The sequence below is a fragment of the Staurois parvus genome, unplaced genomic scaffold, assembly GCF_062004578.1.
Source record: "Staurois parvus isolate SC_StPar_1 unplaced genomic scaffold, SC_StPar_1.0 ptg000013l, whole genome shotgun sequence".
Lineage (NCBI taxonomy): Eukaryota > Metazoa > Chordata > Amphibia > Anura > Ranidae > Staurois > Staurois parvus.
The window spans coordinates 11,614,704-11,640,675 of NW_028317809.1; the positions used below are offsets into that span (position 1 = coordinate 11,614,704).

At 40.7% G+C, this 25,972-nt stretch overlaps 1 protein-coding gene across 4 annotated transcripts in view; it reads left to right on the forward strand.

The window, feature by feature from the left end:
- Nucleotides 1-25,972, forward strand: part of SPPL2B (signal peptide peptidase like 2B) — a 55,857-nt gene that overhangs the window by 3,887 nt on the left and 25,998 nt on the right. For all 4 annotated transcript variants that reach the window (XM_089675668.1, XM_089675669.1, XM_089675666.1 and 1 more), the window contains exons 2-4: nt 18,084-18,203; nt 20,643-20,825; nt 24,698-24,787. In XM_089675668.1, the coding sequence (XP_089531794.1) occupies nt 18,084-18,203; nt 20,643-20,825; nt 24,698-24,787 (393 nt within the window). The remainder of the gene's footprint in view (nt 1-18,083; nt 18,204-20,642; nt 20,826-24,697; nt 24,788-25,972) is intronic.

Below are 25,972 nucleotides of genomic sequence, written 5' to 3' on the forward strand. Positions count from 1 at the left end.
GCCCATATCCTTTCCTTCTTAGATCCCCCAGAGGGAGCCAATGGCTCCTGCTGCTGTCTCAGCCAGTGAGGAGAGGGAGTCCCCGGATAGCTGAGGCTCCTGTGCACATCGCTGGATCGCGATGGGGCTCAGGTAAGTATTCAGGCGGCTGCATGAAGGTATAAAACCTTGAGCCTTTACAAACACTTTAAGTTAACATTGACATCCTCTGCAGATTACAAGGACAGTGCGTTTTGAACACAGTGCAGGAAATGTGCACTTAATGCAGGTTTCCCACTCAGTGTTCTGATGTGAGCGGGTTCTTAAAGTGGAACTTTATCTATAACAACTTGGTAAAAAAATAATCTTCTATAGCAAGGAACATACATTCCACAATAATCATTATTATCAAAATTAGTGTGTGCCTCCTGCATTGCTCCTGTTTCATCTTGCTGGAGGCTGCCATTTTGCTGAAGCCCAGAGTCCTGAGCAGCTGTAAATGTTTAGGCTGTCAGCAGATCGACCGCCACAAATTCAGCACAGTGCCTAAAAAAAAAAAAAAAAAAAAGCAACTGTGCATGTGCAGAGCAGGGCGAGACAGTGTATTACTAGATTTTGAACAGTATAGGCACTTATTTTTAATGTTTTACTTAGCTTCACCTGTAAAATGGGCCGGCGTGAAGTTCCACTTTAAGTCGCTGAATTTTCTTTTTTTATTTCCACAAATATTGATTTTTCACACACAAAACAAAATACAAACAGATTCAGATAAACAACTTTGGTATACTGTGTACACATATGAGGATAAAAAAAAAAAAAAGAAAGAATCATGGGTGACAAAATGGAAAATGGATCCTTTAATAATAGACAGATACATACAGTATATTCACAGTGTGGAAGTTCCAAGATGAGTAAGCGGGCATAATAAAAAAATAACATCCTAAACCTTTAAGCACACTTACAATGACAATTCAAATAGACCACAAAGTAGGTATACAAATTAAATTCTGAAAGATAAAAAAGGAGGTAGTTCATATATGCACCCGCTATTGTTCCATCATAAGCCACAGCATTGTACTTCTAAGAGCTTGGTATGTTCAATACTGTATCCACTGTACTGGTTTAAAGGCCTCTGCTCTTATACCCTTTAAATATTAAAAAGCTAAATCTGGGACAACAAAAGTAAGTTAAAAAAAAGAGGGGGAATGCATGAAGGTGAAAGAAAAGATGCATCTGAGTAGTAGGAAAAGGAGTAAGAACAGAAGCTGCATTAAGATATTGTGGGAGAGCAGTTGCTGAATATTTTATCTGCACTAGTAATTCAAAAATTGATGCAAGAGAATTACATGACTGCCAGACAACTATCTTAGTCAGAATGAGGGCAGTCATGGCAGCCTAGAGCTGGATTCACACCTTCCCAATTCAGGGCATTAACATACGCTGTATTAACATTCAAATGAGTGGCTGACAACTTCAGAACAGAGAAACACAGTACAACATGGCAGTGTATTAAAATGCTTTGTGATGCACTGTGACATGTTTGCATTTCCTAAGACATGGTATTTGATATTTTGATTTTGGGCTATTTCTATGTTGAAAATTATTATTGGAGAAAATGTGGAATATGATGTGCACCATACACCCAGGCAGCTCTCTCACCAGATATAAAATGTAGCATTTATTGATACAGTGTTTCTTTAAAGTAGATCTAAAGCCAAAACATTTTATTTCATTTCGTTTTTTTTTTTTACTGTGTCCATTGGGGAGATTTCCTTTTACTTTCTGTCTGATAGCCACAACGGGAAGTGAAAGTAAAACCCTTGTGATCAGGATCCTTTTCCGGTGACAACTCAAAATGTGGGATTTTCCTTCACGTTTGGTGATTTGGGGTGAATCTCCCTAACGAGGACACAGACAGCAATAAAAATCTGACAGGTGTTCTAATCCTTCCACACTATATCTAAAAGTTAAAAAGAAAGTTTGCTTTTAGTTATATGTATGTTGTATTTTCATGTATATATTTGCTGTCCCATATTTGTACTTCTAGTATACCTCATAATAATTGCTGTGCACTACTCTTAAGTACTTTACTCTTTTCTTTTTTTATCAACTTACAAGCCAACATGGAAAATCCTTCTCCATATACATAAACGGAAAGTAAACCTTGTTTTTCATGTTTTACCTACAGGTAAGCTTTTAATGAGGCTTACCTATAGGTATTGTAAATATCTCCTAAAAATGCACCGTTTAGGAGATGTTTACTGTGGCAGCGCCGGTGTTGGCACCAGCAAATTTGCTCTGCACTCTAAGTGAACAGCAGACCGTCCATTGAGAAAGTCATGCCATGGCTAAATCTCCTGCGTGCATGCGCGGGAATGATGTCATCAGCAGCTGAGCCAGTCAAAGAACCGCTGCCCGCAAAAACTGGAAAGAAGATTGGGTGAAGATGAAAGCCTCGGGGAGCCATGACAGCGCTCCACTGGAAGGCTTTGTTTTCAAGTAAGTCTTTCATAATGTGCTAGTATGCAATGCATACTAGTACATTATGCTGTTATCTTGCAGGGAGAAGATTTTTAGATTTATTTATTTTTTTTATTTTTTTTTTGTGGTTCACTACCGCTGAAAGGTGGCCACACACTAGTAGATTTAGAAAAAGAACGTTTGTACAAACAAAGGTATGAAATTCCTCTTTACGTTTTATCATATGAGGAATGTGGTTTGAAAGTACTGCAGAAAGGTTTGATTTTAACATTCCATTTTGGAGCAAAAAGACTTTCCTAAATGAAAACCACATACACTGCTGGAAATTTGTTCTTTCAGGAAACACATTTTCAGCCTGCTTCTTCAAGTTTTCTTATCGTTGCAGTTGAAAATGATCATGATAATGCTGCACATGTGATCAGTTATGACGCCAGCCGTTTAGTTTGACAGTTTGACCGCATCTCAAGCAAAGGCATGTGCTGGGAATGTAACTGTTTTTTGAAACTGTTAAATCGATGGGTTTAGTTCTGCTTTACAACCCGGTCACACTGGATGCGAATAGGCATGCGATTTGTATGCCATGCAACTTGCAAATCGCATGCCAAGTCGCACCCTATTGTCCGCAATTACAGTGGTCATATCGGTGCGGTTCTGACTTGGTCGGAGCCACGCCGATTTCTAAAGTACGTTTGGTGCGATTTGCATAGACATCTGTTTCCAATGTCTTGCAAATTACACCTGAAATTGGCAAGTCACCCAACTTTGAAATCGTGTGACTTCACTGTAAGTTGCTCGATTTCAAAGTCGGGTTTGATGTGGCCGGGGTGTAAAGCTATCACGATGGACCGCACGTTAGGTTTGTTCTTCAAGCCTCATCTGTGATGAAATGTGATTGATGCTTTAGCCACTAATGTGTCCACAGAGAATTGCAGCACTGCCTGAGAGGTAGATTGTAGGGTTTTTTTGGCATGTAATCTGCTCCTTCCCTATTACTAATTGGATATGTATGATACCTTTTGCTTAGGCAGATCCTCACCCTGGATGAATAGGGGAAGGATAATTGTGGGGTCCTAGGTCTACCATACATCTTCAGTATATTCCTGTCCTTGGGAACAGCTGATAAAAGGAGAGTAAGCAGCGCACCACCAGCTCATGCATGCGTCTCCTGAGAGCGTAAAGGCCCCCTAGGTGACTCTTATTTCTGCCAATTCTTGCTAAATTAGTCAACATTCAAGTGGAGGGTGGTCCTACAAACACCACATTTAGAAACTGACTGATGCAGGTGGAAAATTATCTGTCAGAACAGTGACTGCATCATATCAGATGCAGTCACTGTTCGACAGCAGCATTGTATTCAGGTGATTCAGGCAGCCACGGGTGCTGTGGCTGTCGGAATAATTTAGCATCCAGTAGAGATTCCTCTATTCATTCTGTTAGTGTGTTCAGCCTCCATGATGGTTACACACATAGAGTTTTTTTTTTTTCAATCAAGCCAGCGGACCGAATAAAAAAGAAACTTGAGAGGTGCTGTACTAATAAAGCAATGTTAGTGTGGTGACCTCCATTGCTGAGCTATTGTGTTTTGACAGGGGGATTCCCCCCCACACTGCCAGATTACACTGGTTTTCCAGCATGCTCTTGTCTGGCTTCTGTTGGACAGAGTGCTGCACATACAGGCTGAAAGTTGTCCAGTTCTTACTGAACTGACCATTTTTGGCCATTGTGCACCCAGCTTAAGGTTGCTTACTGAATGCCTGCTTTTTTTTCTTTCTTTTTTTTTTTTTTTCATTATTTGGCTGTTCTTTAGCCCAACAAGGATTGGAATGGAATGGACATCACTGGGTGAGTTTGACGGGAGGTTCTGCCTGTCAAGCTCAACAAGTAGGGTGAAATTTGCTGCAAAGCATTATGACTTGCAGCTCCCTCTGGCAGTATGTTTTCTTTTAGGTGGGTGGTCAGGGGGGCAGTAAGTTTGTGTGCACAGAATACTAAGTTACTGTATATTACAAATTTCTGAATAGACATACCTTTGACCATTAGACGATTGTTTTTTATTTTTTTTAAATTATATTTATTATTATTTTTTTATCCTTACCATTTGCCAAACCTATAAAAAGTTCAAAATGTATTCTCATAGAAATAGCTCAATTTGCAGGTTTTATCTCAGCCATATTTTGCAGTGATTGTCCTTTTTTTTTTTTTTTTCCTGTGCTGCTTTCCACAAAACTGTACCTGAGATGCCAAATTGAATGAAGGGCCAAGTATCTATAAATGGTTTTCTGCAGCTAACAAGCACTTGTCATGGTTCATAGCAGTTGGGAGGGATATACACTGCAGAGCTGGTTTTAATGACTTGTGTCTAACAGCCTCTGTTCTAGATTTCCTTGCATTGCAGGGAATCGAACAATGCATATGTGACTAATCCAGACTACCAGGCTTGCTTAATAAAGGATTGGGCACATAGGTCTTTTAGCAAGTCATATTTTTAGAAAAGGAATTAGATATAGTTGGGTCAGAGAATAGCCGTTCTCTGTAGGGGGTAGACCTACTTTCCCTGCTAAAGTTGGGTTGAGCAGAATAATTTAGAGAAAATAGTATAATAAAGGGCTTTTCTCTAATGTAATTTTGATGAAATTTTGTGTCTCCATTTTTTTAATTGACGGTGAACTGTTATTTTTATGCAGTACTTACTGTGCTCAACATTTGACCAGTCTCTCTCATGTTACCCCAAAAATGGAGTACATTTTGCATATCGCCATAGCTCTGTATGGTGCTTTACTAAAGTGTTCTTGTGGTCTACAATTGTGATTTGATAGATTGCCTATCAAAGTGATCCTAAACCTTAAGGTTTTTTTTTTTTTTTTAATAATAAACATGTTACACTTAGGTAAGTGTTTTTGCAATGGTTTTGCACAGAGCAGTCCCAATCCTCCTCTTCTCGCGTCCCCTGCCTGCGCTTCTGGCTCCTCGTCTTCAGTGAGTGCCCCCATAGGAAGCAGCTTTCTATGGGGGCACTCGTATGGCCTTCTAAGCCCCGCTGCCTGAGCTTTGCTCGGCCCCCACTCCCTCGTTATTGGATTTGATTGACAACATCTGGAGGCAATGGCTCCCAATGCTATCAATCTGCCCTGTATGGAGGGAGAAATCCAAGAGAGCCATTATTCTGGGGCACAACGCTAGATTGGACTTAGGTAAATATTGCGGAGGGCTGGGGGGATCTTGGAGACAGGTTTTTTTTCCCCTAATGCAGAGAATGCATTAAATTAAAAAAAAAAATTTAAAGTAATATTAAAGGCTTATTTTTTTTTAATAACAAACACATAATTACCTGCTCTCTGCAGTGGTTTTGCACAGAGCAGTCCAAATCCTCCTCTTCTCGGGTCCCCCGCCGGAACTCCTGGCCCCCTCCTACTTTCTGGTGCCCCCACTGCAAGCAACTTGCGGTGGGGGCACCCGCTGCTCCGTGTATCCATTCACACATGGAGCCACGGCTTGTCCCTACCCCCTCTCTCTTCTCATTGGCTCACTGGCTGTGAATGACAGTAGCGGTAGCCAATGTCTCCTGCTGCTTTCTCAGCCAATGGGGAGAGGGAGTCCCGGGATTGCCGAAACTGCAGTGCACATCGCTGGATCAAGAGGGGGCCTAGTGTGAGTATTAGGGGGGGCTGGGGGAGCTGCTGCACAGTTGGGATGCACTGAAATTTCGGCAGCCGAAACATATGGGCTGAAAATAGCCCTATCGGCATTTTTCCAATAGGAAAAATTTTGACTATTGGTCCCCAATGTGATAGCAATAAAATCATAAGTTAAAAAATAAAAATACACATTAAAGTAAACAAAAATACAAAAAAAATGTGAGCCTCCCCACCCCCACATACGCAGACATTTCGGTTTTGGTTTTCGGCCACATGCATTCTGATTTTGGCACCAGAGTGTTCATATTGGTACACCACTACTGCACAGAGAAGGTTTTTTTGAAAAACAACTGAGCTTTTACAACCACTGTAAGGCTGTAACCACTTTAGAGTAGAACTAAAGGCATTTTTTTAGATAGATCAGAGAGGGATTAGAACACCTGTCAGATTTTATTGCTGCATGTGACCCCATTAGGGAGCTTAAAGCTAAATTCCAGAAATTCAGCTCCTTTGCAAAAGTGAAAGCACACCGGGTTGATTTACTAAAACTGGAGAGTGCAAAACCTGGTGCAGTTATGCATGATAGCCAATTGGCTTCTAACTTACATTTTTTCAATTTATATTTGCCAAAAAAAAACCTGGAAGCTGATCAGATTTTACACTCCAGTTTTAGTAAATCATCCTCGCTGTGAGTTAAGTTCAATGAGGTAATGACATCTTTAATGCAGGCCATACATGGTTCGAATTCCGAACGATTTTTCGTTCGAAAATTGAAAATGTTGTTCGCTCGGTAATCAGATGGTGTCATCAATGATTTTGAAAATCGGCCGACCAAGTCATAAAGTTCACCCCATATAACAGGCAAAATTTCTGTTCCTTCCAGGTCATGGCTCATGCACATATTCTTTTTGGAAAAACGATTGTACAATTTGACTTTCATTGAGTCGAAAATCTGTAGTTTTTCACGCATTTCCCAACATGCCCGATCACCGAAAAGGGGAGGAACCACAAAAATCGGCGGTGCCATTGACCCACTAATAGAGCGAAAATTGGCCGTTTATTTCTAGGTCCGATTTTCGGATGAAAAATCGGTTGAATTTTGACCCATGTATGACCAGCCTTAGGCTTATCGCTATTATTTATATCTGACAGGTTTATAGTACTCCTGGAAGGCAGCTGTTGCTGTATTTGTGGGAGCCTGATGCTGATCCTTCTGATCTCTGCGTCTTCAACAGTACATTCACTGTAGCTGCTATGCCTTCCTCTCCCCTCCTCTTGCCCAGTCACAGAAGCCTTGGTATTATGTGAACTCGTTCTAAAGATACAAAGGCTTCTGTGAATGGCTAGCAGAGAGGAGGGGTGGGTTTACCTGCAGTCTGTGCTTCTCTTCTCTCAGATCCTGTGTAACTCTCCTGCAGAGCAATAAACCTGTCAGATGTAAATAATAAAGATAAGTCTAGGAAGTGTCATGCACATTGTTGGGCTTAACTAAATAGTGTGCTTTCACTTTTTCTAAAGTGGCTGGATTCCTGGAATTCAGCTTTAACTTTCTCTGTTTGTCATGTTTACCAGTACAGGGGTGGACTGACAACTCATGGGGCCCCGGGCAATAGGGGATCATGGGGCCCCTGTGTCCTCGCCCACACTGAAACCACACCCAAAAAAGCCTATGAAAGGTACCAGGGGCATCTCATGGGGCCCCCTACTGACCCTGGGCCCTCGGGCAGTGCACGAGTACCCGGATGGTCAGTCCGCCCCTGTACCAATATCACCAAAATTGAAAGAAAATCCCAAATTTTGGTTGTCTCCAGAACAGGAATAAAAGTGGGCTCACAAGTTCAGGGATTCCCTCACTTTGGAGGGAGTTCCTTTCATTTCCTATTTTGGCTATGGGACAGGAAGAGACTCTGAATTCAGTCTTACAGACTGAAATGTTTAAGCTTCTGATCCTAAAGAGGAGTTAATTCCGTCTATCCTTTACAGCTGGGGAGTTCGCCATCTTATCCACTATTTAGATCTGCAGGTGGCATGGTGCTGCAATTGTGATTAGCTATGACACTAGCCCACGGGTGTCAAACTGGCGGCCCTCCAGCTGTTGCCAAACTACAAGTCCCATGAGGCATTGCAAGACTGACAGTTACAAGCATAACTCCCAAAGGTAGAGGCATGATGGGCCTTGTAGTTTTACAACAGATGGAGGGCCGCCAGTTTTGACACCCCTGTGCCATTTGAGGACTTTAATATTTGGTTGGGAGCTTTTTCTGTGCTTACACAGATTACATGCAGACTAAGTTGTCTAGGAAAGAAACTGATGTAGAGATACACTATAACACTAGCAGGGGGGCATGAGCACTTGTGCCAACCATTTCTTTCTCACTTTTTTGGGTCCTGTTCACGCCAGTGGCCATATAATACCAGCAGCTTCTTCTGTTTGCTGTGAAGGGAGCCATGTTGATGCATTGTAATGACACATTTTACCCCTTTTTCAACTTTAAAGAATTGTCACAAAATGACAATTCATTAATCTATATGAACCACAGCATGTTGCGATGCAGTATATCCATTGACACCCACCAAATGCTCGTCTTCACATTAAGATTGCGTTGAGCAAGGATGTCCAGTGCAGCCCAACTTGTATGATGTAAATAGATCCTCAAAGCACCTCTGGAACTTAAAAAAAAATGTACGAAAAGACAGTATTTTAAAATGTCCAATAATGGTGTAGTTCCACAAATTCTGTTTAACATTGTACCAGTGAATGTATGCAGACAAAATGTGTCACTGTAGAAGCTTTGCATCCTTTGTTCCCTTTAAAACTTTATGAAATGAAATAGTTTAGAATATTGGGAGCAGATGTCTATTGATGCATTACACTGCATTTCTGGAAAAAAATAAACTTTATTGGAATGTGTAGAACACACATTGCATAGTATTACACATGTAATAATTATTTTGTCAGTGAGTGAATTCAGAAGGAATGTTTACAGGCCAGGATCCAAGGCATTTGTTCCCACCAAATGCTTCCAGCATATGTGAGAGAATTCATAGTTCGGTACAATACCTGTGTTATGTAACAATGCTTGTGACATCTACTGTTATCTTGAACATCTGATTTGGTAAAGTTTATTCTCAAGGTGCCCATACATGGGCAGATTATGGACCATAAAAAGATTTTAGGTCAGATCTGCTGATGCCCCGGACAGATGTTATTCAGGTATCATGGTGGGCCGAAAGATATAGGACAAGGGTAGAAAAAGATCCACATTGGTGGGTACAGTGTGTATATATAACAATTCAGGACAAGACAGGACAGGAATCTAACAGTTTAAAAAAAAAAAACACACTTGACGGATTGAACCCAAGACTTTGCAGTTACATAAAAAAATGCAATCAAACACAGCCGTACCCACATCCTCTACCTGGATTAATGATTGGCATGTCTTTACTATTCTCTAAATAAAAAATTTACATTTATACAATACAGAGAAATTTAGTACAGGGCTTAACATTTCAAGTCTTGAGCTACTAGCCAGGCCTTAGAGTTACTCGCCACCAACAAACACACACAAACAGAGACACCTGTACACACACACAGACATGTACATACACACATGCACAGGGACACATGTACACACACACACATACAGACACATGTATACACACACAGGCACGTGCATACAAACAGATACATGTACATACACAGAAATACACATGCACAGACACATATACAGACACATGTACATACATACACACATGTACACACAGACACATGTACATACATACACACAAACACACATACACGTACATGTACACGCACACAGACACATGAACACACAGACACATGTACACACACATACATGTACATACACGCAGACAAATGTACGGATACACACATGTACATACACACAGACACATGTACATGCATACACAGACACACACAAACACACACACACATGTACACATACACCAGGCAGAGAGCACAGCACACACTCCTTGCTTTGCTTTCACTGCGCTCAGCTATTGAGCAGTCTGACGGCTACCAGTGCCAATGACAGATCTGGCCTGAGCTCCGAGCCTGCTCAGCAAGACAGCCCTGGGGGACACACTCGCCCCCACCATAATTTCCACTCGCCATCGGCGAGCAGGCGAGTGGAAATTTCAAGCCCTGATCTAGTATATGTTGTGCATCTTGGCAAGGTCAGGGGTGTGGAAATTTTTGAAAAAACTACTTGTCCAGGGACTAAATCGGTGCCCCAATCTACTTGTCCCTTTTTTTTTTTTTTAACCAAAACTGTATTTAAATCTGCTTTAAGGAATGTCTGGGGCATTTAAAACAAAAAGGAGCTTTATGACGATTTACATGTTTAATATTTTTAACATTGCACTGTTTATCTCCTTCTCCCCTCCCTGCCTGTCTCTAGCACCGCACCCAGGGACTAGCAGGGAGGGGAAAGACCTTGCAGTGTAATGAGCACTGATCGGGTGCTCCTCAAGAAAGGGGAGTGTCAGGCTTACCCTTTATCCTTTTTGCTGCCAGAACCGTTCTTGCATATTTTGCACACATTTAAAAAATCATTTAAGGCCTGAAGATTGCACAAAACCCCCAAACATGATATATTTTCTGAAAGCAGAGACCCTAGAGAATAAAATAGCGGTAGTTCCAATTTTTTATGTCACATATTACCGCAAAGGTCTAGGAAATGCAAAATTTCAGTAAAAAATACACTTATGATCCTGGGACTTGTTTATTTCATAAAACAGAGAATACAGTAGAGAAATATAAAAACTCGGTGGAATTCCTTCTTTTAAACGCTGCAAAAGGATTGATACCTACATTTTGGCAGAAACCAGAAGTACCGAAAATAAAGGACTGGATAAGAAAGATGGATTACGTTTATAGGATGGAAGAACTCTGACATCTGGAGGAGGATAAAATTGAGAGATTTTGGAAGAGGTGGAAGAAATAGGATGTTTATAGAAAATTATATAAGGAAGGAGAATAAAGAATTGAAAGGAAGAAAGAAGGGAAGAAAAAAACGAAAAAAAAAAAAAAAATACACTTAAGTTAATTTTCATTTTACACGTGCGTATATGTGGGGGTGGGAGGCCTTGAAGCATTTGTTTGGGGGGGGGGGTGTTTATATGCTTGGGTTAAAACAGGCAATCAAAAGGATACATATTGTCCGCAGATTGCTTTTCAGAGGTGCTACAGTCCTTGCCACATGTGTAAACAAGCCCTAAGAGAACAGTGACTGATTTCCTCTCTCTGTGGTGTCTATAGGACAGATAGTGAAAGACCCCTCAAAAAACTGACAAGGGTTTTAACAATTCCTTACCCCATCCAGCATTGTAGAAAATGGCTTTAGTTAGGGGGAATCTCTCCAATGGTGGGCAATAAAATCCAACAAAGGCTTATCTCTTTCCTGCTTTAGCCAAATCAGAGTAAAAATGTTTTTTTGGCTGAAGTTGGGCTTTAACAATTTACTAGGGTGTAACCTTGAGGAAATGCTTTTAGGTAGAAGTCAGTTCTGGGAAAATCACCTTGGATCTAAGACCCTTCACATACCAGCTCCTTTGCTGTGTCCTTTTAGTGCATTGTTTATGGCTTCTTGCATATTGGATTAATTTCTCCAAAACTGATGTTTTACTTACACTGCTCAAATAAATAAAAGGAACACTTTTTAATCGGAGTATAGCATCAAGTCAAACTCCTGGGATATTGATCTGGTCAGTTAAGTAGCAGAGGGGGTTGTTAATCAGTTTTAGCTTCTTTGTTGATTATGAAGTTAACAACAGGTGCACTAGATGGCCATCAATGAGACGATCCCCAAAACAGGAATGGTTTTACAGGTGTTGGTCACTGACATTTTTTTTCCTACTCATCTTTTCTGTTTTCACTAGTTTTGCATTTGGCTAGGGTCATTGTCACTACTGGTAGCCTGAGGCGCTACCTGGACCTTACAGTGGTTGTGCAGGCAGTCCAACTCCTCCAGGATGGCACATTAATATGTGCTATTGCCAGAAGGTTTGCTGTGTCTCACAGCACAGTCTGAAGAGCATGGAGGAGATTCCAGGAGACAGGCAGTTACTCTAGGAGATCTGGACATGGCCGTAGAAGGTCCTTAACCCATCAGCAGGACCGGTATCTGCTTCTTTGTGCAAGGAGAAACAGGATAAGCACTGCCAGAGCCCTACAAAATGATCTCCAGCAGGCCACTGGTGTGAATGGCCTGAGGGCCCAACATCCTCTAGTGGGCCCTGTGCTCACTGCCCGGCACCATAGAGCTCAATTGGCAATTGCCATTGAACATCAAAATTGGCAGGTCCGCCACTGGCGTCTTGTGCTTTTCACAGATGAGAGCAGGTTCACCCTGAGCACGTGACAGATGTGAAAGGGTCTGGAGCAGCCGTGGAAAACATTATGCTGCCTGTAACATCGTTTAGTATGAACGTTTTGGTGGTGGATCAGTGATGGTCTGGAGAGGCATATCTATGGAGGGATGCACAGACCTCTGCAGGCTAGACAATGGCACCCTGACTGCCATTAAGTATTGGGATAAAAACCTTGGACCCATTGTCAGACCCTACGCTGGTGCAGTGGGTCCTGGGTTCCCCCAGGTGCACAACAATGCCCGGCTTCATGTGGTGAGAGTATGCAGGCAGTTCCTGGAGGATGAAGGCATTTTTTTAAATTATTTATATATTTAATTTTCCAATACAAAAATAATAGAAAAAACATTTAACAACCCAATATACATCACATTCACAGGTTTAAAAGATATCTTTTACAACATCTTATCCCCTACCCCTCCCATCTTAAAAACCCCTGTCCAGATATTATTTAATTAAATTATTACTCATCTTATCTAGCAATATCTATGTCCCCATCCTTCTCACAACCTCTCATTCTTTCAAGTTCCCCATCAGTCTTCCCCAAACTTTTTCCCTCTTAACTCATACCAATTCTGAGTATCTTCTCGATGTTTTAAAGTCCAACCAACTACTCCATATCTTCTTAAAATCCTCCATTTTATCTTCCTCCATATGACATAGCTCCTGCATCCTAAAAATATTTTCCACTCTGTTTAGCCAACCATTTATTCTTGGTGGCTCGCCAGAACTTCGGAATCAAGCCCTTAGCCAGCCTGATCAAATGATATCCTGTTTTCATACCGTTTGCCTGCAGGCTCTAAATAAAATAGACATGCCCACGGGTCCATTTGTATAGTAATCCCACTGATTTCCTGGGTACAATTAATTATTTATTTCCAAAATTCCTGTATTTTCAGGCAATCCCACCATATATGTGCCATTGTACCCTTTTTTTTTTTTTTTTCCCACAGCCCCCACTGTTCCAAACTCCTTTTCCCATTTTTCCAAGTTCCCAGGAGGATCAGTCCCCTCCATATCTATCAGGATCTTCTATATCCTGGAAGTGGCTTGCTTGGAAACTGAATTAACATTCAACAGTTTTTCAAATGGGTGCATATTCTCCGAGGTCCCTAGTGGTTGAGGGAGCGATGAAACAAAATGTCCTAATTGTCCATATTGCCACTCAGCTAATGTAAAAAATACATCATTTTTTCTTCTCTTTAACTCTCGGTAAGTGTGTAACTTCCCTTTGTGCAAAATATCCTTCAAACGTGCATTTTTATCTTTAATCCATTTGCCAGAAATTGTATCCTTCCCAGGAGGAAAGTACTCCGTACCCACTAAAGGAGTCAAACTGGAGTTATATTTCCATTCTTTCTGCTTATAAATTCCATCCCACACACCTAACACTTTTTTTTGTTAAAGAACTAGTATTCTCATCTAATGTACGGAATTTGTGTGGTATCCATATAATCTTCCCTAGCTTTACTTAGTGTTCCTTCCATATTTACCCTTCCATATTTCCCTTCCCTTGTGAATTAAATGTCCAGTCTACTATTCATGATAATAACACTGCTAAGTAATATTTCCTGAAATTAGGCAACCCCAGTCCCCCATTTTTTTTTACCTTACACAATACAACATAACTTATTCTCGGTTTGCCCATATGAATCTGAGTATCAGCTTCTTTATTACCCCGAAGAAGGACCCTGGCAGGTTTATTGGGAGCATGTGAAACTTATAAAGAATCTTTGGACTATCCCTGTCTTTACCAAATTTATATGACCTATCCAAGAAGCTCCTCGTTTTGAAAGTCTCCCCAACTCACTCTCTTTATTTCATTAATTATGTGGATAAAATTTGCCTGGTATATACTTTTCATTGAAGAAGTTAATTTTATTCCCAGGCAACCCATTTCCTTTTCCTTCCACGTAAATGTGAATTCTTTTTGAAGACTCAATTTATCTTGCTTTGGAATGTTAACATTTAAGATCTATGACTTTGCAGGGTTTATTTTCAGATTTGACAGTTCGCCATATTGTTTTAATAGTCTCATTAAATTAGGCATCGTTATTCTAGGATTTACTATATAAAATAACATATCTGCATATGCTGCCACCTTATGCTCCACTTTCCCTACCTTTATTCCCACTATATCTACACACCATTTTACCCTTGCCAAGACAGGTTCCAGTGACAGTATAAATAACAATTGAGATAGCAGGCATCCCTGTCTGATACCGTTATGCATTTTAAAAGACTGGGAAAGGGATCCTTGACTGCCGCTGTCGGTCCATTGTAAAACCCTCTTATCCACTTTAACATTTTGGGCCCTAATCCTAAGATTTCTAACGTATCAAACATAAATCCCCAACTGACCCTGTCAAAAGCTTTCTCGGCATCGATTGATAGAAATATTGTCAGCAGTTTCTCTCTATTTACTCTTTGTAAGAGGAACAGTGATCTCAGACCATTGTCCCGCCCCTCTCTTCCCTGAATAAATCCTACCTGATCTGGGTGTATCCACTGCGGCATCAGCTCCTTCAGTCTAATTGCCAACACCTTAGCAAACAATTTTGTATCAACTTTTAATAGAGATATAGGTCTGTAGCTAGCACACTGTGAGCTATCTTTGCCTTCTTTGAGTATAATAGTTATATGTGCTTGCAATGATTCCTCCCTCATTTGCATCCCTTCTCCTACTGCATTCATATAGCCACACATTTTGGGGATCAAAAGATTGCTACATTTTTTAAAATGACCCACAGGGTATCCATCCGAACCAGGGCTCTTTCCTGAGGTCGTGTTCTTTAAGGCCAAATTAATTTCCTCTGGGTAATAGTTCTTTCTACGGCCTCTAGTTTTTCTTCTGCTAATTTTGGCAACTCTATCCTCTTTAAATATTTCTGCCTTTTTCTCTTCATATCATCCTCTATTTCTTTTTGCTTTCTCGGGCTCACATCATAAAGCCTACTATAATATTCTTGAAACCTGTTAGCGATATCAGTAGTGGAATATACCAGTTCTCCTTTACCATTTTGAATCTTATCTATAAAGTTTTTGGATTTCTTTTCCTTTAACCTCATTAAAAGTTTTCCAGGTTTATTCCTCCACTGATCTCTCTCTCTTTTGATACCCTATTAAATATCTTCCTCAACTCCTGTTCCGTAAGATCTTTTAGTTCTTCTCTTTTAAGGATTATCTTCTGATACTGTATATGTCCAAACTTCTTTTATTTTATTTTTTTTATGTAACTGTTTTAACTTATATAGCTCCTCCATCACCCTCTTTATATTTTCCCCCCGTTCTTTCTTTTTTTTTGGCTCCTATCGCTATCAATATTCCTGTGATATATGCCTTATGGGCCTCCTTGGTCTCGTTAAACTCAAAAAATTGCTAAATTTCCTTTCTAATCTTTCTTTCTATTTCAGGATCTTGTATAAGCATTTAATTTGATGCTGCAAGTAGTTATTTTGTCCTACTCCACTCGGATCCAAAGTCTCGTGGTGACAGGAGCATGATCAGAGATAGACATGACCTCTATATTGGAGCTAATCAGCAACTCCAGTTGTCTATGTTCAATCAAAATATAATCCAGTCTTGAGTATGTTCCATGTACTGGTGAGAAGGTGTAGTCTCTTTCTCTTGGATGTTTTACTCTCCCAAGAGTCGGTCAATTGAACTTGATGTAGTAATTTCTTCAATGTTTTTATTACCTACTACCTTCTCTCGACGTTTTAGGTGACGCATCCAAATTTTGATCTAGACACAAATTAAAATCTGCCACAATCAGATTACCCCTTTTATGTTCAGAGATTTTTCTTAACGTACCCTCCAGGAATGTTACTGGATTTTTATTCAGACAATAGATGTTAAGTAATGTATATTCAGAGAGTATGCAGGCTGTTCCTGGAGGATGAAGGAATACTCACCTGACCTAAATCCAATAAGGATATCATGTTTCGGTCCATCCTACACCACCAGGTTGCACCTCATACTGTCCAGGAGCTCGGTGATGCCGTGGTCCAGATCTGGGAGGAAATACCCCAGGACGCCATCCATCATCTCATTAGGAGTATGCCCTGATGTTGTCAGGCATGCATACAAGCACGTGGGGGCCATACAACTACTGAGTACCATTTTGAGTTGCTGCACTGACATTTCAGCAAAATGGATTGCCTGCTGCATCATTATTTCACTTTGATTTCCAGGGTGTCTTTTAATTCAGTCCTCTGTAGGTTGATAATTTTCATTTCCATTAAACGAGGTGATTTTCAAACGATGGGGCATCTTTACGTTCCGAACACTTTACCCAGTCCATATCAGTATAGATATCCAGCATGATATTTTGAGATCTGATGTGTTTTCAAAGTGTTCCTTTAATTTTTTTGAGCAGTGTATAAATTGATGTGCTGAGTGTGCCCCCCTGTGTTGTTACATGTTTTGGATAATCTTTCTGCAATAATTCTTAGTGAGACCAACCTTTGCATGTTCCAGCACCTTCTGTTTCCATCTGCATAATATAAAATACATAAAAAAATCAAACATAACAGTGGATTCCTTACTAATTTTCTGACACATACCACCTACCTAAACATCATTGCTGACCAAGTACACCCCTTCATGGAAACATTATTCTTCAATGGCAGTGACCTCTTTCAGCCTTGCCACATTGCAAAAATTTTCACGAATAGTTTGAGGAACACAACAACTTTGAGGTATTGACTTGTCCTCCAAATTCCTCAGATCTCAGTCCAATCAAGCATCTTTCGGATGTGCTAGAAAAAATTGTCCGATCAATGGAGCCCCCTCTTTGCAACTTACAGAACTTAAATTGTTACTAAACCCACAACAGTAAAATCCGTGTTTATATACTTGCATGCTTGTTATACTCACTGTGGAACCTAAGGGGTTAATCCTCCGCATTGTATAAAAAGGCTGCTTGATCCTGTCTTCTCTGATCCTTCCCTTCTTCTACTGTCCCCAATCCATCTGCTGATAGTACAGAGCCCTAGGAATCACTCTGCACATGCTCAGTTTGTTGTGTATCTGTAGAGGGTTTTTTTTTCTTTGGGTGGGTGCATGTGATCAGCACATGGCCAGTCAATGCTGTCCAGATGGAGAGTCAGGGGTTATGCAGCCTCATAGGACAGTCAGAGCAGAATGAAAACTCCTCCTACAAGATTAACCAGTGCTCAGCTAGACACTGATAGAAGTCACAAGACTGCTATATACTGCTGATGAGAAAAGATATTTAGCAATTTATATTTACTAAAATAATTGCATTTCACTGTACTGTGGGAGACCACATGTGCATGAAGAACGTGGGAGGATAGAAACTGTGCACAACATTATATGACCTATATGCTGGGTCACCGAAACAGGAAAAAGGGAAAATCTCTCTAATGGGGTCACAGAGATCAAAAAACACTTGGCAGAAGTATTTTACTTTTGCCAAGTACATCCAAATCTTATAAAATAAACCTTTTTGGTAACATTGAGCTTTAATACTTCTATTTAGATAAATGACTAATAAGGATGTTATTTTGAAATAAATTTGTTTTTGCTTTTGTAAAATTGGAAAAACTATTCAGCTGTATCTTTGGTCTCTTTCAGGTACTGTGTGAATATGGAATGGTTCATGTAACATCAGAGAAAAGTGGTGGCAGTGCCAAAGATTACTGTATTCTTTTTAATTCTGAATGGGCTCATTTGCCTCACGACCTGACCAAAGCTGTGAGTACGCCTTACCTCCTTACATTCCATAACTGTGTAGCTGTTTATCCAACTTTATTGAATGTCTTTCCATAGAGGTTGTGTAGATCTAGAACTATCAGCTGACATGTGATTTTCACTCATCCTTATCTGTGCTTATACAATGTTTTCACCATATGCTCACTCTGAATTTTCCACATTTATGACGTGTTTACTTTGGTATTAAAGACAGTGTGAGGATCACACTTTTAATTTTATATCTGCAATGTTGGGATAAAACCATATATAACTCCTAAGTCCATATATCATTTGCCACATACGGTAGTTGAAAGTTAAAATAGATGTTTCTCAGAATGTTGCTAATCAGTTTGCATTAGAACTATGTGTGGAAGAAAATATGCAGTTTCAGTATTGAGTGATTTAGCTGACATGTGGTTAAATCTGCCTTTTGATTGGTATACTAGACGCATGTTCATGCAGTGAAGTAATCCAGATGCACTAAAAGTATGTCTAAAAAAAAAAATCAGTTGTGCAGTAAGAGTCTGACAACATGCATTCCGCATTGAAAATGCAGTCAGTAGCTAACTAAAACACACACGTTTGAAATTACAAATATGAAGACTAAAACCCTCCTGGGTCATTGACAGACCTGCCTTGTAGATATGAAATCCTCTTCAAGGACAAAAAACAAAGCCTAGTTTTTGTAGCCATTGATCATACACGAGATCATCCATTGCTTAACCTCCTATGTTTTTATTTATTATTTATTTCAGGTACTTATATAGCGCTGTCAATTTACGGAGCGCTTTACACATATATATTGAACATTCACATCAGTCCCTAACCTTCAAGGGGTGTACAATCTAAGGTCCCTAACGTACATTCATGCATACACATATTAGGGCCAATTTAGACAGGATCCAATTAACCTACCAGCATGTCTTTGGAGTGTGGGAGGAAACCGGAGCACCCGGAGGAAACCCACACAAGCACAGGGAGAACATGCAAACTCCATGCAGGAGGCGCCATGGTCAGGAATCGACCCATGACCCATTTACTGCAAGGCAGACGTGCTAACCACTAAGCCACTGTGCTGCCCACTAAGCCACTGTGCTTTGCCCAAAAATATATCCCATATTGAAGGTTTTGCTTTAAAAGTAATTTTCAAAAAAGCAATACTTTACAGATATCCACAAATTATGAGAATCTCCAAATTTACCCTAAAATGTAAAGGGAAGTCTTGCAATGCTTTAAAACTCTAATGCAGGCCATAGACAGTTCGTTTATCGGACGATTTTTCGTCCGAAAAACGAAACATCGGTCGTTCTGTTGCCACCAATGATTGCGAAAATCATCCGTTTTTAGCAAATTTTCCAGCATGACTGATAAAGGAAATGAGGAGGAACCGGGAAAATCGCCCGATGCCATTGCCCCACTAACAGTGCGAAAATCCACTGATATTCTTTCGGACGAAAAATCGGCCAATAAACGAACCGTCTATGGCCTGCATAAGGCAGGCCATAGATAATGAGATTTTTTTCTGCACCTGCAGAGCTATCGTGTTTCCCAGGCGGGGGGTGTGGGAAAGCTGTCCCTGCCGGGAAAACACAGTGATTATTGCTAGTGACTGTAGCTGCTGGCCATAATTGCACGTAAAAATCCGGCATGCTGGTTGTACCCAAGTTGATCACTGGATCGACTTGGGTAAACTCAGCCTGTCCATAGATGGTTCAAATCTCAGCTGGACTCTGCTGAACCAGCCAAGATTCGAACAATGTATGGCTGTCTTAAGACGAGTTACACTCCTTTAAGGACAAGTGTTGCTCTATGTACTGTGGGAAATAGAAAAAGAGTAAGGGCCTGTTTTTCTGGGCTTTTGTTTGCGTCAGACAGGTTATGCATCCTTCTATAAGTCTATGAGACTGCTAAACCTGTTTGAAGCAGGTCAAATGGTAGGTCAGGAGGAGGTCAACTGCACCTGACAATGAGTTCTGCATGATCAGAGAAGCATCTCAAACTGATGCCATTGATGCAAGCCCAAAGCCCACTGACACAGCCCTAAAGGAACAAATAGTAGGGTGAAGAGATAACATATGGTGCCACTTTTTTTTTTTTTTTTTAATTGACACCATGGATCGAATTTGCAGTATTGGATAGGAGAAGATTTTGAAGGAGTATAAAAGAAAAAAAACTCAGGTGCTTATGTCCTGACAGTGGAGCTGATGAAGATACAGATAATTGTGTAGGAAAATTCTCTTCATAAAGATGGCCTTGTATGTGCAATACTGTATTCTAACTCAGCAACTAGGAAACATTTTAGGGGCTTGAGATTAGAAACTCCTTTAGCAGGTAGGGACCAATAACCTTTGCTCTAGTACTCAGTAAAGCATGAGCAATATGTTAGAAATCCACTCTTTTACTAGTTTCATTAAAAATGTTCTCATTTTGTCCTAAACTTAGGCCTTGCTCCATCTTCAAGATCAGACCGCATCTGTTCTTTGTTCCCCTGCGGATGTCCCAGATGGCGGCTTCAGTAATCGTATCCCTATGGTAATGAGAGGAAATTGCACTTTTTATGAGAAGGTGCGACTGGCGCAAATCAATGGAGCACGTGGGCTACTGATCGTTAGTCGGGAGCGGCTGGTGGGTAGAAGAATATTATGGATTTTTTGCATGATCGCAGTTTTCTGAAGCCATACTTTGTAGTAGTTGCCATTTTCCAGTGCCAATAAACAGTCTAAATGTTTTGTTTATAAAAATTAGGTATCTCTTCCAAACTAAACACAGGTTGGAAATGAGGAAGACAAGTAGTCCCCATTGCTAAAATCAGTTTTTGAAGGAACTGGTTACTATCAGACAAGCATTTCTTTCTGCATCATCTTGTCATTATAAAATTCCAGCAGTTTAGAGATTAGGCTCAAGTTGCTAAGCTTTACAGAAGGAAAAGTATCTTTCATTTTTTCTTGTCCATTGAGGAACACAGAAATGTTTAAATTGTTGGGTTGTACTCCTGTATACAGAAGAAATGGACAATGGCAACATAAAAAACTGTTGGTCTGTATAGGATATGTCAACCAAAATGCCTCAGTTTATTGCTGGTGTCCTCAGGAGAGTGGGCTTGTTTTCTTCACCTCTACTGTTCATTCTTTCATTTGAAAGAATTTCTACTATGAAGTATCGTCTAGTGGATTCTCTGGTGACTCCGTGGAATCCGTCTTTTCTCTCCTGAAGTTTCTTTCTCATCTGCTTTGTAGGATTTAGATAAAGGGCGAGTGATTCTCATTGTACTAGAATGGTCTAGGCACATGCGGTACCTTAAAATGGTAACATTACTGCAAGTTGTTCTTTGAGTTTTGCTAGAATGTCAGAATATTCTGTTTTTAAGGGCCAATTTACCATTCTGCTTAAGAACCTGGTTATTACAGCCCTGGGGCATTTCTTTATCTTTGATTTCTAATTTCTACAATGCTAAAAGATAGGAAGGCTGCTTCTGTCAAGGTATGTCATCACACATGGAAGGCATACTTCACTTATGAAGCTCAGGGCTTCCACTCTAGGAGTTTCTACACTGGACGAATCCTCACCTTCTTACAGCTAGTCTGCACCAGTACAACATCTTGCTTTCGGTGCTATTAGAGTCAGGTTTTTGTCTCTTTTATCATGTTTCAGAGTCCTGTGGGCTTCTCTCTCCTTACTTACCACCTTTGTACATGGAGTCTCTTATGTAGTTCCTTCCTTCAGTTGCCCTGTGACTATGACATCTGAATCTAGTTCTGTCCGTGGTTAAAAAACTGCTGTTTAAACCCATTACATTCTTCTCTTTTTTCTTGTGCATTTTTGCATGGCATTTTCAGGGCAGCCCATTCATTTTAATGGGCTGCCCCATTTGTGAAAAACTCTCAAAAGAAGTGCATACACCTTTTTATAAAATCGCTCCACACCAAAATGCATAGTATTTTGTTACCATGTGCTTTGGTGTGGGTGAATGAGCGCATATGTTAGCAAAGGTGCATGAGGGTGCTATTAAGAATTATTGGCACCACCACGCACTTGTAAAAGAGCTGTGCTTTTGTGTATTGCGGGAATGCATGTAATCTGCTCAGGTTCCTGTAACCTACAAATGTGAACCTAGACTAAGAGAGGGAGGAGGTTAAGGGGTGGAGGAGTGAAAGGGAGATCTAGTGCTGAGTTGATCCTACCACCCCCCCTTTCTTGTACTTACAGATGACTCCAATTATTCAGTGCTCATCCAGAGCTTGAAAGTGGCTTCTGCTTCCCTTCTCTAGTCGTGTGATATGTCACATGACAAGGGGAGAGAGGGAAAACCGAGCTGAGACTGAGGTGAGTTTTCAGAAACAGCTCTGGCTCTCATCTGCCCCCTGCAGGCTGAAGGGAGGGGAGCAGAATCTTCCCTCTAGCAGCTTCGGCCGCTGCTCTACTGACAGGAGTGATGGAACAGTTAGTCCTGTCAGGGAGGAGAGGGATCGTCAATGCATCTCCCTGAACACAGTGTCTGGGGCACATGCCCCTTCCTTGTCCCAGTCCTGCCTGGCTCTGCAGCAAGCTGCATTGCAATATAAAGTGTGTAACAAATATAGAGGCTGTGATCTGGTGCCTAAATGCTATGCCTCTATCCCTTATCCTCACTCAATCTTGGAAGGTTGTACGGCCATGCGGCCAGCTGGATCTCCCATATGATTGGCATTAGGTGGGACTTTGGGTTTTCATATTCCATCTTTATACCTCCCTGTGCCGCTCTTTGGTTATCCTGGTGGGGGGTACCGTACCCCTTCCACAACTCCTGGGGCAGATACTATGTGGTGGTCACCATTTGGAGGTGCCACAATAATGATCTTGTTATCAAACTGGTTTCTTAAAGATTTTATACAGGTGGCATCTACTCCTGAAGAAGTGAATTTTCATGAAACATGTCAAGTTTTTATGATGCTTTTTTAGTAATTTGACTGTGTGGCAATATATGTATGGATTAATTCTATCAATATAATGTGTACCCTAGGCTGCTATATGTTGGATATAACTACCCAGCTTGTTGTTTTAATCTGCGAGATCGTCATGTAACGTTTAATAAATTGTTCTTTTATATATAATCTACTCAATTTTATGCTTCATTTAAAGTCCCATATGCATTTGATTTGGTTTATGTACGATTGCAGTGATCAAGATATTTAAAGTGTGTATAGTAAGGCAAATACAAAATGCTTTCAGGTGCATTTAGCTTGCATTTAAGATGCTCTGAAGTTCTTTCTTAGATGCTTCAGAACTTCTTCACTTCTTAAAGATGCTGTTTGTGAGTTAGTGAACGCTCTGGGGTTTATTTACTAAAACTGGAGAGTCCAAAATCAGACTCCCTTCTGCATAGAAACCAATCAGCTTCCAGGTTTCATTGCCAAAGCTTTTTTGAACAAGCTGAGGTTAGAAGCTGATTGGTTTCTATGCAGAAGGGAGTCTGATTTTGGACTCTCCAGCTTTAGTAAATAAACCCCTCTGTGTCTGCAGTGCCAGACTCCCTCTGGACTGCAACCCTCTAGTGTCAGGTCTTTACAAGAGCTGTTTGAAGTGTGGATGTTACACTGCTGATGTCGCAGGGATCACTTTTCTGGGATCCAGTGATGACAGTCAACCAACAGAGTACCAAGTTGAGAAGCAGAAACTTAGTCAGACAAACCAGAGTTCGAAGCAGGCAGAAGACAGAAGCGTAGTCAAACAGGCAATGGGTTGAGGGGGGAGCAGACAGAAGTTAGATGACAGAAGTTAGATTGCAGATAGCAAGTTTAAATGCAGTGCAATTAGGTGGTCCCGATTGGATCACCCGTTGTTCTCTATGGGGAAGAGGATGTAAACGGACATGTCTGTATACACCTGTCTGCATCTGGTCCATTAAAAACAGTTGGATGGGAGATCCGTTCCCCATCCGTATAGCGTAGTGGGTCAGATGTAAATGGGCAGGCTGTCCGTTCACATCCGAGCGCCCGATAGAGAACAGCAGGCTGTGTCTGTGTCCGCTCTGCACAAGTGGAGCGGACATGGACCTGTCATCCTCCTGCTCAGTGGGGATCAGCAGAGAGATCCCTCACTGTGCAAGGTGGATCCGCTTGGCGGAGTCCACCCATGTGAAAGGGCCCTAAGAATCTGTTTATCAGGCCTTGGCTGGAATTACTGCGTTTCCTATTTAGGTATTAAATAAGGGACAGGTGTGCAGTTTACAGTGGCAGAATTGTAGTGCTAGAAATAGTCCAAAGATGGCAATGAAGAGTAAATTAAGCAGCCTTGGAATATTTAACTTTTTGAGTTGCTTTTGCATTTCAAGTTCTTTTTATAGATAGAAAAGCAGTTATGACATAAATTCCCATATATGCAAGCCCCTAAAAAGTCACAAGCATCTACAAAACAACGACCATTGAGTTTTTATGGTTTCTTTAGCCTGAGAATGTTGAAATTAATTACATTTAGTAATACCTTTTGTGTAGTATTGAATGTATTAATGTTATTTTCAGGTCCCTCCTGGCGGTAATCGTAGTCAGTATGAAGAAATTGATATTCCAGTGGCTCTGCTTAGCTACAGTGATATGTTGGATATCAGTAAGGTAAGGAAAAATGCTGATGCATGGAAAAGCTGAAGTATCATTAGCAGTCAGTTACTGGCTTTTGGTTAGCATCTGAAAGCCTTGTGAATGTCACAACCATTTCACCTTCCCAACCACTTTTTATAGACTTTCAAGACACTTTTTTAAAATTAAGATTTGCAGTAAAAACACCCGCAAACAATCACTTGTGTATCTGATTCAATATTGAAGACTGAAATTATAATAATAATTAATAAGTGACTATCAAAGGGGCAAATAATTATTTTTTTTAAATCATATTTCAGTAGAATAATACATTTCTAACCTATTAGATTGCTGGCTTACCATGCTTTACCTTTTATTTCTAAGGTTTATGATTGAGTTTAATTCGATAAAACCTATTTAAAGGAGAAGTAGGGTCAAAGCTTTTTTGGCTATACTTCTCCTGTGGGTCACAAGAGTGCACTTCCTTCCCTGCTTTACCTAAAGCCCACTGTCGGCTGATGTCACTGAGCCGATCCAGGCTCTAGAAAGAACCAGACTTTTTTTTTAAACTTTTTTTATTGCCATATGCAAACATACATATATCCAAATATGCAGACATATCAAAATACATTAAAATCCATCCAGCAATAGGAGTATTACATTATTCCAAGATGTATGTCATATCTATCACATATCCAACCACTGTATGGAATATACACATATCAAAGTTGAGGATGTGGTGATTTAGTTTCATAGTCGCATAAAAGCTTTTATGACATCAGTAAAACAGGCAAACAAACAAAAAAGAAAAAAACTAGCTGGGATAGCACTTTCCCACCCCAAACAAAAGAAGAAATACACAATATGTCTGGGGCTTATCACGTCTCTCAGTTCCAAATAATATCCAAGCGCCTCCCCTCCCAAACAAACCCCGTTCCTCAAGAATCATCCGGTGAACTAGACTTTAATGTCGGGATCCACCCAGATGCCTGGACCAGCAGCTGGCTCAGCCTCTTGGGGTGCTGCTGAGAGCCTGAGCCAGTCACTCCTGCTCCCCTCCCAAGCCTGGCGGACCTGTGAGCACTGGAGAGGCAGAGCAGATAGCTACTGACTGACAGTCACCAGTTCTTTGCTCACAGAAGACTGAGAACCAAGCGATGAGTGGTGTTTGATCATTTGAAATCAGTGGGGGACAGATGCATAATCGGATTGATGCTGCAT